Genomic DNA, 12,894 nt, shown 5'->3' with positions numbered 1-12,894 from the left:
GTCATTCATTCTGTGTTGTGTTGGCTTCACACCTTCCCGGGACACTTGAAGTACTGTTCCCCCTTTATCGCTTCTACAACGCTGTCGAGACAACTTCCTTCTCCAATATGGTCAACGTAGCAGTTGCTGGAGGCACCGGAGGTGTTGGTCGCACCATCATCGACGCCTTAAAAAACGACCCGAAACACAAGGCCATCATTCTGTCGCGCACTGCAAGTCTCCCCGATCCGAGCCAAGAACCAGCCTTCAGACAAGCTAACCCCCTGCGTGCAGGTCCCCGATGTGGACCTTGGCGCGCCCGTCATCGCTGTCGATTATGACGATGTGGACGCTCTTCAAGCTGTCCTAGAGAAGCACGAAATCAACACGGTTATCTCGGCACTCGCTCTCCACATAATTGGCGTGGGCGAGGCCCAGATTAATCTAATCAAGGCCGCCGACAAGAGCGAGCCCACCAAGCGATTCGTCACTAGCACCTGGGCAGTTCGTCCTGAGTTGAAGTAAGTCACCTTGCAGCACCTGAGACCCATGATCCGGTATGACTAACAGCGTTGGACAGGTGGTTTGATCTTCTTCCCCACGGCTTCCAGCACGTGGCGTCGTACACAGAACTGGATAAGACGCAGCTGGAATGGACAGCCTTCAACGTTGGGTGGTTCCTCGAGTACTATGCCATGCCGCATGTCGAAACATACATCCCACAGACCACGTTCGTGGTCGACATGGCCAATAGGCATGCCTCGATCCCTGGTGATGGCAAGCAGAAAATGTCATTCACTTACACTAAAGACGTGGCCAAGTTTGTGGTTGCGGCGCTCGACCTCCCCAAGTGGGAACACGACACCTATGCAATTGGTGAAAAGCTCACGTGGGAGGAATTTGTCAAGATTGCTGAGGAAGCTCGAGGAGGTAAGATCAATCGTCTGGTTGTGAACTACAGAGATCTAACCGCACATGGGATTAGGGGAGAAGTTCACTGTCACCTATGACAGCGTGGAGAAGCTCAAGGCCGGCAGCGTCACTGAACTTCCAGGCCAGGTTGCCGCATACTCGTATTTCCGCAAAGAATGGGCGCAGCGACTCTTCTCAGCCTTTGGTATCTGGGTGACTGAGAACATCTTTGACTTTCCCGATGAAAAGCTGCTGAACAAGAAGTTCCCTGACATCAAGGTCACCACGGTCAAGGAAATGCTGGAGAACGCATGGAAGGGTAAATAGAGTAGTTGAAGGGATAGCGGATGTTTGAGCTGAAGTGGGGGAGAGGACCGAAGCCAGCTGGCATCCTCCGTCATGGTGTTATACGGAAGTCAGTATTGCTGTAGGCATGTGTCAAAGACTACGTTTGTTGCTGTGTCTCATATCTACCTTCTATGAGAGTCTAGTATTAGAAGTCCCATCGTGTTAAGTAGAAAGGATTGCCCTACCTCATGCCTGGGTATCTGCTGAAAGGTATCTTTCGTGTCCCACGGGCCACACATGTGAATCGATACTCGCAGGGAAAAGATAAGCTCAAACAATTTAGCGAACCCCTGTGATCGCTGCCCTCTGCCAAGGCCAGCACATCCAATGACCGAGGACGCCAAGGAGAGCTAAAGCCGCTTGGGGTTGGCGGAACAAGGGTCGAGAAATAAGCGCCTCAACAATACGCGTATAGAATGGGTCTCGTCGTCGCTGCGGCTGAGCCACCTAACTATTCCGCTCTGGCGAGTTGGTGGTTTTTCGGGAGTAAAAGTAGCTTCACTTTTAGCCTACTGCAGCCAACAAGGAGGCTGAGGGCGCTCAGTTTGTATCATCAAACAATTTATTAGGAGTCAAAGTATATATTCAACCTAATGATACATCTTTTTACTTCTTTCCAAACTTTTCCAAATTCTCAGGGCCTGTTTCCCTGGCCACCTTTTTCACTTCCTCCTCTCCTAGCTCTTGGAAGATATCGTAACCCCACCTCGTCTGCCAGTTGTATCGCTTGTTCCTCTCAAGATCATTCAGTTGCTTGAAGGCATCTTGAGGCAGCTCGGAAACTTGGAGGTTGGACTCGATGCGGCTAGGAGTGACACTCTTTGGCAATACAACAGACCCTCGCTGGACACCCCACGAGTACAAGACTTGTCCGATATCCAATCCCAGCTTCTTACCGAGCTCAGCGACGAGAGGGTCATCAACCGTTCGGGGCTCACCGGTTTGGTTGTTTCCGAGGGGGGAGTAAGCAGCGAGCTGGATACCCTTGGACTTGCAGTAGTCAAAGAGCTCAGGTTGCTGAAGGTAAGGGTGGGCCTCGATTTGATTGACCGCAGGCACCATTGTCGTCTTGGACAGAAGTTTGTCTAGGCGATCCTTTGTGAAGTTTGACACGCCAATGGCGCGGACCTTGCCAGTTTCGAGGAGTTTCTCCATGGCTGCATACGTAACAGCGGGATCAATATCGGCCAGCTGAAAGACACCATCTGAGTCGATGGGGAACCAGTCATCACCAGATTTAAACGCACTACAAATTATCAGCATCCGGACAAGAGATGAATACATATTGGGGGACTTACACAGGCCAGTGCATGAGGAATAGATCTAGGTAGTCGGTACCAAGATCCTTCAGTGTCTTGTCAAGACCCTTTTCCACATCCTCAGGAGCATGCTTAGTGTTCCATAGCTTTCCAGTGATGAAGATTTCTGAACGGGGGATACCGCTTTTCTGGATACCATCACCGACTTCGACTTCGTTTCGATAAATCGAAGCGCAATCAATATGGCGATAGCCGCTACGGAGAGCAATCTCAACTGCTTTCTCAACCTGGCCAGGAGGAGCCTGCCATGTTCCGAAACCGACAGCTGGGATCTTTGCCCCAGTGTTGAGGGTAAAGTGAGTTTGAAGAGGCATTGTGTTGAGGGATGATGTGAGGATGGTGAGATGGTGAGATGAGTGAGGATCGGGATATTTGCCCTTTTAGAGACATCATGGTGCTCTTTAAACCTAGGTTTATAGGATTTCCTTGCGTAAAATCCGTAGATCAATAATGACTCGGTCCTAACTCAACTGCGGCATGAATCGGGTTTGCGGATTATTAGTGACATTGGCGGATATTAATCCGCAGACGCTGTGGGCCGGGCCCCATGAAACAGCATTTGCACACCGTCACTCATAATATCCGTCATCTACATGCACGACTCGGAATGCCGACAGTGATTCCGGGTAGCCATTCACTATATCGTGTACGGATTTACTTTGGGGCATAGGGAGAGTATCCACGAAGTCGGAAATCCAAGTATATGCGTTCTTTTTCTCCTAGTCTATTCCGGTAGGAACTATACTCATTCTCAATGACACCATTAGTGGGGTAGCCCGGCAAGACATGACGGTTAATGTAGGATGTGGAGTGTAGATTTGATGGCTTGCAATGTCTAAACACTGAACCATCTACACAATCTCCGAGTCCTGGTCTCACAAAAATGAATATCTTTAACATAGGATACTTCGTACAGCAGTGGTGAATGTAAGACTTCCCGTGACGTCGCAAATACTGCTGTGTTATTATTATACTGTGGTGTTGTGATTGTCGCCTCTTACATCTTGTCGCTTCATTGAGGCTTTCTATGTCCATCTTTACTCTTCTGGCTCAGTTATCACGTCGAAAGCCGGGCTTCAACCATAGCAAAGAACACACTATGTCCATCTCTGGAGAAGCCCTGTCGAAACTATCACTGTTTTATTTCCAGTCCTTGTAAACGTCACCAATCTGTTATTATGCTGTTGCAGCTTGAGTATAGGCTCTGGTTGTGTTACTACTGCTATGTCCGAGTTGCTCTCAAGACCCTTTCTAGGCCCCCATCAAGTCTTGCTGCCTAAGTGAATGTGCAATATGAGATCCTCCCCGGTATGGAACAGCTAGAAATGCGACAGTGAGAGACATAGAAAAGGTCAAGTTTGATAGAGAACAGTGAAAGCTCAAGTCACTCTCTTATTATTATGCTGCTGCAATTTGACCCTGACCCAGCCTGAAGCCACTAGCCTAATTGCTTCTAGTCGCCATTTGAGAGATGAACAAGATATTGCGACAGCTTTGGAATTACTCATGAGACCAGTAACTATATACGTGCTGAGATAGAAGCGCTACTCAAGCACTTCGTCACAGTTCTTTACAGCGTGTACTTGAAGAGAGGACTCTTGTCGCCCAGCTTCAGAAGCTCCTCCTCAGTGTATCGAGATCGAATATCCTCCTCAGACAACTTGGCCTTTGTCTTGTTTCCCCACTTGTAGCTCAGCTCGAGGAGCAGCGCAACAAGCATTCCAGAGGCGCCAAAAGCAAGCGACAGGCCGAAACCAGTCTGGTAGCGGGGAGCTTCCTTGTCGAGGTACATGTAGGAGCCGATAATGCCACCAATGTTACCGACGCAGATGTTGAAAGCGACACCAATGGCTCTTCGGCTCGAAGGTGCAAGGTTGTTGGCGGCCCAACTGCTGCCGGCAGGCTGGACAGGGTAAATACCGATGCAAGTGAGCACAAGGGCAAAGTATCCTGGTCCGGTGTGGCTGCCAGTCATGTCACCCTGAAAGCCCATAACAACGGAGTATCCGATAGCAATGAGGGCTAGAGGAATAGCAACGAAGGGCATTCTCCAATGGAAGTGATCAGAAATCTTGGCGAAGCAGACGGAAGAGATACCGCCAGCGACGTACGCGGGAACTGTCATAAGCTGGGCGTTGGTGTTGGTGAAGCCCATGGCCTTGACAATGGAAGGAAGAGTAAACTTGGTTCCATAAGAGCAAGCTGAAATGCAGAGGAGAATGTAGGCCTGCATGTAGAGTCGCCAGTTGCAGAGAATCATCTTCATGTCGTGCCAGTCAAACTTCTTGTCGTCAGACTCCTGAGAAAATCGGCCGCCTTGCTTGATGAAGCTCTGGAGTTCGAGGAAGCGGATCTCATTGGGAGTCAACCACTTGCCAGATAGGGCCGGGGAGTCGATGAGGAGGAAATAGCACATGACTCCGAGGACAATGGTTGCAAGGCCTTCCAAGATAAAGATCCATCGCCAGCCTTCATAACCACCGACTCCATCCATCTGAGCAATACCAGCAGCAAGAAGGCCAGAGAAAGCACCAGACAGAGCACTTGTGCAGTAAAAGTAGGCAATGCGAGTAGCCAGATCCTTGGGCATGTACCAAAATGTGCACAGGTACACGGCACCCGGATAAAAGCCAGCCTCAAAGACACCGAGAAGTATGCGGACAGCGAGAAGACTGCCAAAGCCCTTGACGACCCCGTGGAGAGTCATGATGATACCCCAGATCGTAACCAGACTACCAAGATACACGGATGGTCGCGAGAACTTCTTCAGGAGGATGTTGCTGGGGATCTCAAGGAGAATGTAGGGGATGAAGAAGAGACTCAGAACAATGTTGTACTGGTTTCCAACAAGGTTCAAGTCCTCGACAAGTCCTTCAATCTTGGCATTGCCGATGTTTGCTCGGTCGAGATGTGAGATCAGGTACAGAACGGCGAGAAGAGGAACCAATCGTCGGTCAACCTATGGTAGGACAAGTCAGAAGTTTGCCATTGAATCGTGTTGATGCTCTAACGTACCTTCTTGATGATCGTCTTGCGCTGTTCAGGGGTAGTGTTATTGTAAAAGTCGGCATCCTCGTCGGTCAGACCCAGGACACGAATGTTGTCAATTGTCCTGGCCTGGGGAGCCTTCTCATGGTCAGGAACCGTGCGGTCCATGTCCATGTCGTCAACCATGACAACGTCAGGTTTCTCAAGAGCAATGCTGTTCGTGGTCATGTTGTGATAGAAGACAAGGATGATGTTTGTCAAATCTGAGCTCTGAGCAGAGAAGTCTTGAAGGGATGGTGAGGATGGAGAGACAAGAAGTGAATGATGAGGGTAGATGCCAGCTCATATTATAATAAATCGGAGGTTGCATCAAGATCGGGTCAAGACCGCTCTTTACCGTGTGCCATGTGTCGTGCAACTGGACCTATGTCAAAGACTTTTCGTGTCGGGCGCGCACGGGGAAACCGAGGACTGGCTCCTTTACCCCGTACCCCGCATGGTCTCATCCCCATCATGACTCCATAGTTGAGATGAGTTAGATCCGGGGGATGGTCACAGGAGCTTCGCGGACTATTATCCGCTTAATCCGTCCCCCATATTCGTCAGAGTCATCCCATGGGAAAGACATGCCGCTGAATATTTATTGGCTCGGCATCAGGGCGCGGTTGGGGAAACATCCACTTGGGGGAGTCTCGACCAGGTTTTGGCTTGAAAACCCCAGAAATTTCTGGGGAACTTTTGAGTTCTCTTGACGGACACTTGTCCGCCTGGCTTGCGCAATGTCGTTTACCGGAAAAAGCCAACAAAGGAATTGACATTTAGCGAAGAGAGAAATTGCTACGTTAACGGATTGACATGATCATGAATCCGAACCTATTGATTTAAGACTAGAAGTATCTTCCCATTTCCTCAGTTAGCATCATCGCCAACATTCACCTTCAACGATCAAGATGCCCGCCACAATCTACGTTCCGAGTCCGCTCGAGAATCTGCCCAACGACACAGACGTGGTCGGCCATGACAAGCCTGTTGTGCGACCCCATATCAGAGAGCATGATGACTCTCAGCTCCGCACTATAGACGGCCTCATTCGTCACCGCGCCTCACTGTACCCTCATGATCATGTCGTTTCATACCCCTCCTCAGGCATCAACTATGTCGACTACACGCTTCAGCAACTGGACGTTTTTGCTTGGAGAGTAGCCAAGTACTATGAGCCTGAGCTACCAATTCGGACATCGTCAAGCCAGAAGCCTACAGTTGTTGCTATGCTGGGCCCCTCAAATCTTGAGTACCTCATCACTATGCTAGCGCTCAACAAACTGGGCCACACAGCGCTGCTTCTATCAACAAGGATTCCCCAAATTTCCGTTGAGTCATTGGTCAACGCGACAGGAGCTACAGCCATCATTGCCGATGGGCGATTTGTTGACCTTGCGGATAATGTCAGCAAGACTATCCCAACTCTACAGTCTCTTCGGATTGCTGGCAGAGAGACGTTCGAATACCCCATCGAAGCTCATGGAGACACGCAATTGGACGGACACTTGGATCCAGAGGTTGAAACCGAGAATATTGCTTGGATTATTCACTCGAGTGGTATGTTTGTTGGCCTGCTCTCTCTATCGTCACGTACTAATTGTGCTCTCAGGTTCAACCGGCCTCCCCAAGCCAATCTACCAGACGCAAAAGTCATGTTTGCCAAATTATGCCATTCACATGGACATGAAGTCCTTCATCACCTTGCCTTTATTCCACAACCACGGCATCTGCAACATGTTCCGTGCCATCCACTCGCGCAAAGCTATACACCTCTACAACGCCGACCTGCCACTTACCCAAGACCACCTTGTCAACATTATGCGGGAACACAAATTTGAGATATTTTATGGTGTGCCATATGCCCTCAAACTTCTTTGTGAGACAGAAGAAGGAATCAAGCTTTTGCAAGACCTCAAGGTTGTCATGTACGGAGGCTCGGCGTGCCCCGATGATCTTGGCAACCTGCTGGTTGACAATGGGGTGAATCTCGTTGGACATTACGGAGCGTGAGTAAAATAGGCCCGACTGACGATCTCGACTAACATATTCATAGAACCGAAGTCGGACAGCTCATGACCTCCTTCCGACCTGAGGGAGACAAGGCTTGGAACTATGTCAGAGAAAGTGACAAGATCTCTCCTTTCCTCAAGTGGGTGCCACGAGGGACCAACCTGTACGAGTGCTGCGTCACGGATGGTTGGCCAGCCAAGGTGCAATCCAACCAGCCCGACAATTCGTACGCAACCAAGGATCTCTTCGAACCGCACCCTACGATTCCTCGAGCTTGGAAGTACATCGCCAGAATGGACGACACCATCGTCTTGGTCAATGGCGAGAAGTTCAATCCTGTTGCGATGGAGGGTTCTATCCGATCCAACAAGAACGTGAAGGAAGCCGTCGTTTTTGGAGCTGGCCGACCTTACCTCGGAGTTCTCATCGTCCCCTCAGAGATCTGGGCTGGTAAGCCAGAGGCCGACATTCTTGAAGCTGTCTGGCCTATTGTTGAGCTCTGTAATCAGTCTGCAGATTCTTTCGCTCGCATCTCCAAGTCCATGGTCAAATTGTTGCCCTGGGACTGCGAGTATCCCCGGACGGATAAAGGCAGCGTTATTCGTCAGGCTTGCTACAAGAACTTCAAGGAGACAATTGACGAAGCGTATGACTCTGCGGATGTGCAAGGAGGCGATTTGAAAGAGTTGGATCTTCCCGACTTGCAGAGCTTCCTTCGAGAACTTCTTGTTCAGACTCTCTCCCTCGAGGATGCGCCCGCGGATGATGTAGACTTCTTTACACTGGGCTTGGACTCTCTTCAGGCAATCCAGATGAGAAGCGAGGTTCTGAAGACAGTGAAGCTGGGAAACAACAAGTTGGGCCAGAACGTCGTCTTTGAGCACCCTTCCATCGAGCAATTGAGTCAGTTCTTGCTGGGACTTCGCCTTGGCCAGGACTCGGTCAAGGCTGGCCCAATTGAGCAGGAGATGGGACAGCTGCTTGAGAAGTACGGAAAGTTTACTGAACAGGAGCCTTCGTCAGTGGTATGTTTAAAACTCCCTTCCCTCTAGAACAACTTCTAACATTTTACAGGTCATCACAGGTGCTACTGGCTCACTCGGCGCTCACGTCGTTGCAAAGCTCGCCACAGATCCCTCGATTGGCAAGATTTACTGTCTCGTCCGAGCTTCTGATGATGATCAGGCGCTCTACCGAGTCAAGGAGTCTATGCTCCAGCGCAAGGTTTACCACAACCTCCCTCTCGAAGCTCGTCGCAAGATTGTCGCCCTGCCCTCGGATCTTTCGGATCCTCATCTCGGCCTCCTGAGCGAGACTTATACATCCGTCACGACAAACCTTCGGTCTGTCATTCACTGCGCGTGGTCGGTCAACTTCAACATGCAACTCTCAAGTTTTGAGAAGGGCAATATAGCGGGTGTCAAGCATCTTATCGACCTGTGCCAAGCCGCCGGACCTACAGCCTCGATGAACTTTTGCTCTTCAGTCAGCACATGCTCCCGAGCCACCGTTGTTCCAGTGCCTGAGGCAGCTCCGCCATTTGAGTGGGCACAGGGAATGGGATATGCTCAGTCCAAGTCGGTCTCTGAAAACCTCTGCGCCAAAGCGGCTGAGGCGGGTGTCACCACTCGTGTTCTCAGAGTCGGTCAGATTGTCGCTGATACTCGCCACGGAATCTGGAACGCCCAGGAAGGCGTCCCCATGATGATGCAGACAGCTGTGACCATCGGTGCTCTCCCTAAGCTGAAGGAGACGCCATCATGGCTACCGGTTGATGTCGTGGCCGAAGCTGTTGTTGACATTTCCCTCTCCGACTCGGGCAGCGTGTTCACCAACATCGCCAACCCCAAGACGTTTGACTGGACTCAACACCTTCTTCCTGCCCTACGAAACGCTGGTCTGACATTTGATGAGCTGGAGCCAAAGGAATGGGTGCAGCGTCTTAGGGCGTCAAACCCTGACCCTACGGCCAATCCTCCCATCAAGCTGGTTGACTTCTTCGCATCCAAGTACGACAAGGACGAGTTTACACCTTCAAAGGCTTTTGCTACCAAGAAAGCTTGCGAATTGTCACCCGCCTTAGCCAACGCTGGTGTATTGGATCAAGATTTCGTCAACAAGTTCGTTTCGTATTTCCTCAGCACGTCTTGGAAGACAAAAGCCAAGAACAGCACCACCAAGACTGCCATCGTCATCGCCGGTCCATGTGGCTCTGGCAAGTCAACTCTTAGCTTGGCCGTATCATCTACGCTCAAAGTTCCTTTCGTCGAAGGTGATTCACTCCATACCCGATCAGCGGTAGAGAAGATGGAGTCGGGCACGGCGCTTGTTGATGAGGATAGATCATCATGGTTGAAGAGGCTGTGTGTCCGCGCTCAAGAGACCCTCTTTGATCTCGGCTATGACTCAGTTGTCATGAGTTGCTCTGCTTTGACAACTGCTTACAGAGGTACAATGCGCCAGCAGTTGCAGAAGCAACGCGTCAGGGTGCTGTTCGTAGACCTGCAGGCTGGTGCAGATGCCTTGGCTCAACGCTTGGAAACGCGTGCAGGACACTACATGAGTGCAACTATGGTCAACGGGCAAATTGATCTCCATGAGGATGCGGCTGTGGAGGAAGTGGACGTGTTCCCCATAGATACAGAGGCCGGGAAAGCAAAGGTTGCAGAAGAGGCATTTTGGTTTTTGGCAAAGATTGTGAATTAGGGTTGGCGTTTATCACTGTAGGCCTTAGACAACAGCAACAAAGCAATACGAGAAGTAGCTATTTTACAGCTCTCTTTTCATTGGCTTTATGTGCGCTGAAGACGCTCTTTCTCATGGCACAGGTTAGACCTCATTTGTGCCACCATTTGCGTTGGAATTAATGCCGCAATTGGTGCCTAAATTGGGGCGTTGCTGAGGCTATCGCGAGATGGTTTTTGGCTGTGTGGGCTGAAAAATGCGGAGGTTGAATTGCTTATGTAATTACGATCCATGAGCTTATCTAATCGCACGTGATTGTGCACGTGAAAGAGCTGTGTAAAACGCTGCCAGAACAAGCGGCATAAACATCATCATTTCAGAGAATACTAGTAACAAACTCAACAAAGCTTCACATCACACTCGTATTAGAGTACAGGCGATTCAGGATTATGGAACCAAGGTTATAAATAACTACTGAAGCAGGGTTTACTTACTCTGTATTTTTATGTATTTAATTTTTGTCTAAATCATGTCTTTACAGCTCGACCACATTCTCATACCCTGTACTCCGTAAGGTTTTTTCTTCATCCATCCGATAACCTACTCCTCTTTCGAGTTAGTGGCTTGTTGGCTCGTGCATAATCGACGAAACGTGATGCATAAAAGAAAGTCTAACCTTTCGCGGTCTAATGCATTTCTCAAGGCTGTTTCAGTGACACGAAGATGTGCATCGTGGCGCGTGTCAGACGCGTGCCAGCCGAGCAATGTCTGTCCTGGCTCAACTTGTCTCGCATGCGTGAACAGCATTCGCTGGTGGACACCCCATCATCTCCGACATCGGCCTTCGGTAAGGGATCTCGGACCTGTTCAGCCTTGCTGTGAGGAACTCAGAGACTGATAGCATAAATGCTATAGATAGATGATGAATATTTGTCTGCTTCCCCAAACCTATATTGATATGCTACTATTAATACTAAGGGCTTGATTATTCCTAGAATCCTGGACCCTCCCCAGTTCCTGTTGTATTCTCTGTACCTCACCATAGCCCAACCTTTCTCGCATCTGGCTCAAGACGCCCTGGATTAATGCCATGTCTTCATCTGAACTCACAGCATATCCAAGAATCAGCAATGGCCAAAGCCCGAGAAACATCCCTGTCCATTTTTCAACCTCCTGAGGCTGCCGTAAAATTTCTAAACAACTCTCCACCTGCCAACGGGGAGAATCGTTGGTATTCAAGAGACTTAGAAGGTCGATTGGTAGTTGGTAGGTAAAGCATTCTGTGACTAGGTCGAGCAGTAGTGATGTTGCAAGAATCACGAGATCGAATTTGTGCGCAGCGGAGGCGGATGTGAGGCTAGGAGCAGCTCTGGGTACTACCAATGCTACCCAGTAATCCATCTCAGATCGTAGTCGAGCAAGGTTCTCGGGGATTTGCTGTGCGGGCGCGTTGTGGAAATTGATGACTTTGAGTTTTAATCGATATAGAGTCGTAGGAATACCCAAGACGGGACTGCAGGCCGCATATGAGGAGTCTTGTGAGTCTAGCGGCGCGAGCAATCTCTCCACATTTGTGACAAACTCCGGATCGATGTGGAAGTAAGGCGCGAAGGGCCTTCGTGTGGACAGGAGAAAAGCTTGGTAGAGAATGCTCTCTGCAATGATGCGGTCGAAGCCTTGGGTCATGGACCCGGGCGAGGCCCCGTGCTTGGATACAAGGTCAAGCAGTGTCACCGCGCCGGCGACATGGTGTCTAGGATCGACCGAGTCGTCGAGGGACCATAGCTATGAGAAATTTTAGCCCTAGTGAAAACCACATAAGAGCGAGGAGCACATACGTCATGAACGTACAAGAAGACTACTGTTGTTAGCAATGAAGAATCAGGCTGTTTATCCGTTGACTGAAACTTGGCGAGCGTCTGATTAAGCTCATGGACTGCTTTGGAGTAGAAGTGAAGAGCAATTTTCTTATGCCGATTGTCATTTAGCAGGACGTGTTTGTTGCAGGCGCAACAAGCAAAAACAGCATCTTTGACGCTTGGGGAATGAAACATCATGTCAATGAGCTCCGATCGGCTTTGCCTGACGTGCTCCTGGCTGCTTGTGGGGAGTACGATAACAGAGAAGTAGTAGTTGAGGAGGTGATGAATCAGTTCACTCTCGATGCCAGGTTTAAAGAGAGAGCGTCCCGGAGAAGGCGATCTGCCAAGATAGGGGACGATGGCTGTGCGGTTCAAGTCAGGGGATTTTGACTCTTCTGAGGTAGAACTGGAGCTTGAGCGCGATGGTTCGGCAGGGGATAGATCGGGACTCGCCCGAGAGCGGTGCCGCCGATCGCAAAGGTCCGTTGAAGATGGCCACACACATTGACGGCCAAATGCAGAGCAATTCCGACAAGATGGCTTCTCCTCGCCGCACTTCACCTTCCGTTTCCTGCCTCCAGGGTTGTCAGCATTCAGGGGCAGCCTATGCAAAAGAACTCACAAGTAAAGCATCCGGTTTTGGCGCGCAGAGTTGCCTTGGTCATTGTCAGTTATGGCTCAATGCTGGAAGCATTGATATGATGAAGCTGAGTTCCTCTGGGTTATCAGTGGCTGTTCGGGAGACAGGG

The 12,894-nt window shown here is 50.0% G+C and overlaps 6 protein-coding genes across 6 annotated transcripts; 3 read left to right on the top strand and 3 right to left on the bottom strand.

Moving 5' to 3' along the window:
• Positions 1-107: 107 nt before the first annotated feature.
• NECHADRAFT_42193 (uncharacterized protein) lies at positions 108-1,218 on the top strand (the record flags this gene model as incomplete). The annotated part of the gene is made up of 4 exons (XM_003042579.1): positions 108-216; positions 251-487; positions 550-909; positions 965-1,218. The coding sequence occupies 4 exons, from the start codon at positions 108-110 to the stop codon at positions 1,216-1,218; spliced, it is 960 nt and encodes a 319-aa protein (XP_003042625.1).
• A 627-nt stretch (positions 1,219-1,845) lies between these two features.
• Positions 1,846-2,872, bottom strand: NECHADRAFT_42143 (uncharacterized protein; the record flags this gene model as incomplete). Its single annotated transcript, XM_003042489.1, has 2 exons — positions 1,846-2,485; positions 2,538-2,872. 2 exons carry the CDS (start codon positions 2,870-2,872, stop codon positions 1,846-1,848), a joined length of 975 nt encoding a protein of 324 aa, XP_003042535.1.
• Positions 2,873-4,128: 1,256 nt separating this feature from the next.
• Positions 4,129-5,714, bottom strand: NECHADRAFT_42319 (uncharacterized protein; the record flags this gene model as incomplete). The annotated part of the gene is made up of 2 exons (XM_003042488.1): positions 4,129-5,517; positions 5,574-5,714. The coding sequence occupies 2 exons, from the start codon at positions 5,712-5,714 to the stop codon at positions 4,129-4,131; spliced, it is 1,530 nt and encodes a 509-aa protein (XP_003042534.1).
• A 782-nt stretch (positions 5,715-6,496) lies between these two features.
• On the top strand, positions 6,497-9,758 carry NECHADRAFT_42137 (uncharacterized protein; the record flags this gene model as incomplete). Its single annotated transcript, XM_003042578.1, has 4 exons — positions 6,497-7,145; positions 7,198-7,594; positions 7,642-8,616; positions 8,651-9,758. Coding segments are annotated over 4 exons (3,129 nt in total), but the record flags the coding sequence as incomplete, so codon positions are not given.
• Positions 9,759-9,764: 6 nt separating this feature from the next.
• NECHADRAFT_9015 (uncharacterized protein) lies at positions 9,765-10,304 on the top strand (the record flags this gene model as incomplete). Its single annotated transcript, XM_003042577.2, has 1 exon — positions 9,765-10,304. A coding segment is annotated over one exon (540 nt), but the record flags the coding sequence as incomplete, so codon positions are not given.
• A 677-nt stretch (positions 10,305-10,981) lies between these two features.
• NECHADRAFT_81037 (uncharacterized protein) lies at positions 10,982-12,810 on the bottom strand (the record flags this gene model as incomplete). The annotated part of the gene is made up of 4 exons (XM_003042487.1): positions 10,982-11,169; positions 11,324-12,068; positions 12,122-12,720; positions 12,768-12,810. The coding sequence occupies 4 exons, from the start codon at positions 12,808-12,810 to the stop codon at positions 10,982-10,984; spliced, it is 1,575 nt and encodes a 524-aa protein (XP_003042533.1).
• Between the last annotated feature and the right edge of the window lie 84 nt (positions 12,811-12,894).

Source organism: Fusarium vanettenii (assembly GCF_000151355.1).
Source record: "Fusarium vanettenii 77-13-4 chromosome 6 genomic scaffold NECHAsca_33_chr6_1_0, whole genome shotgun sequence".
In the NCBI taxonomy this organism is placed as follows: Eukaryota; Fungi; Ascomycota; class Sordariomycetes; order Hypocreales; family Nectriaceae; genus Fusarium; species Fusarium vanettenii.
This window is presented reverse-complemented; position numbering and strand designations above follow the sequence as displayed.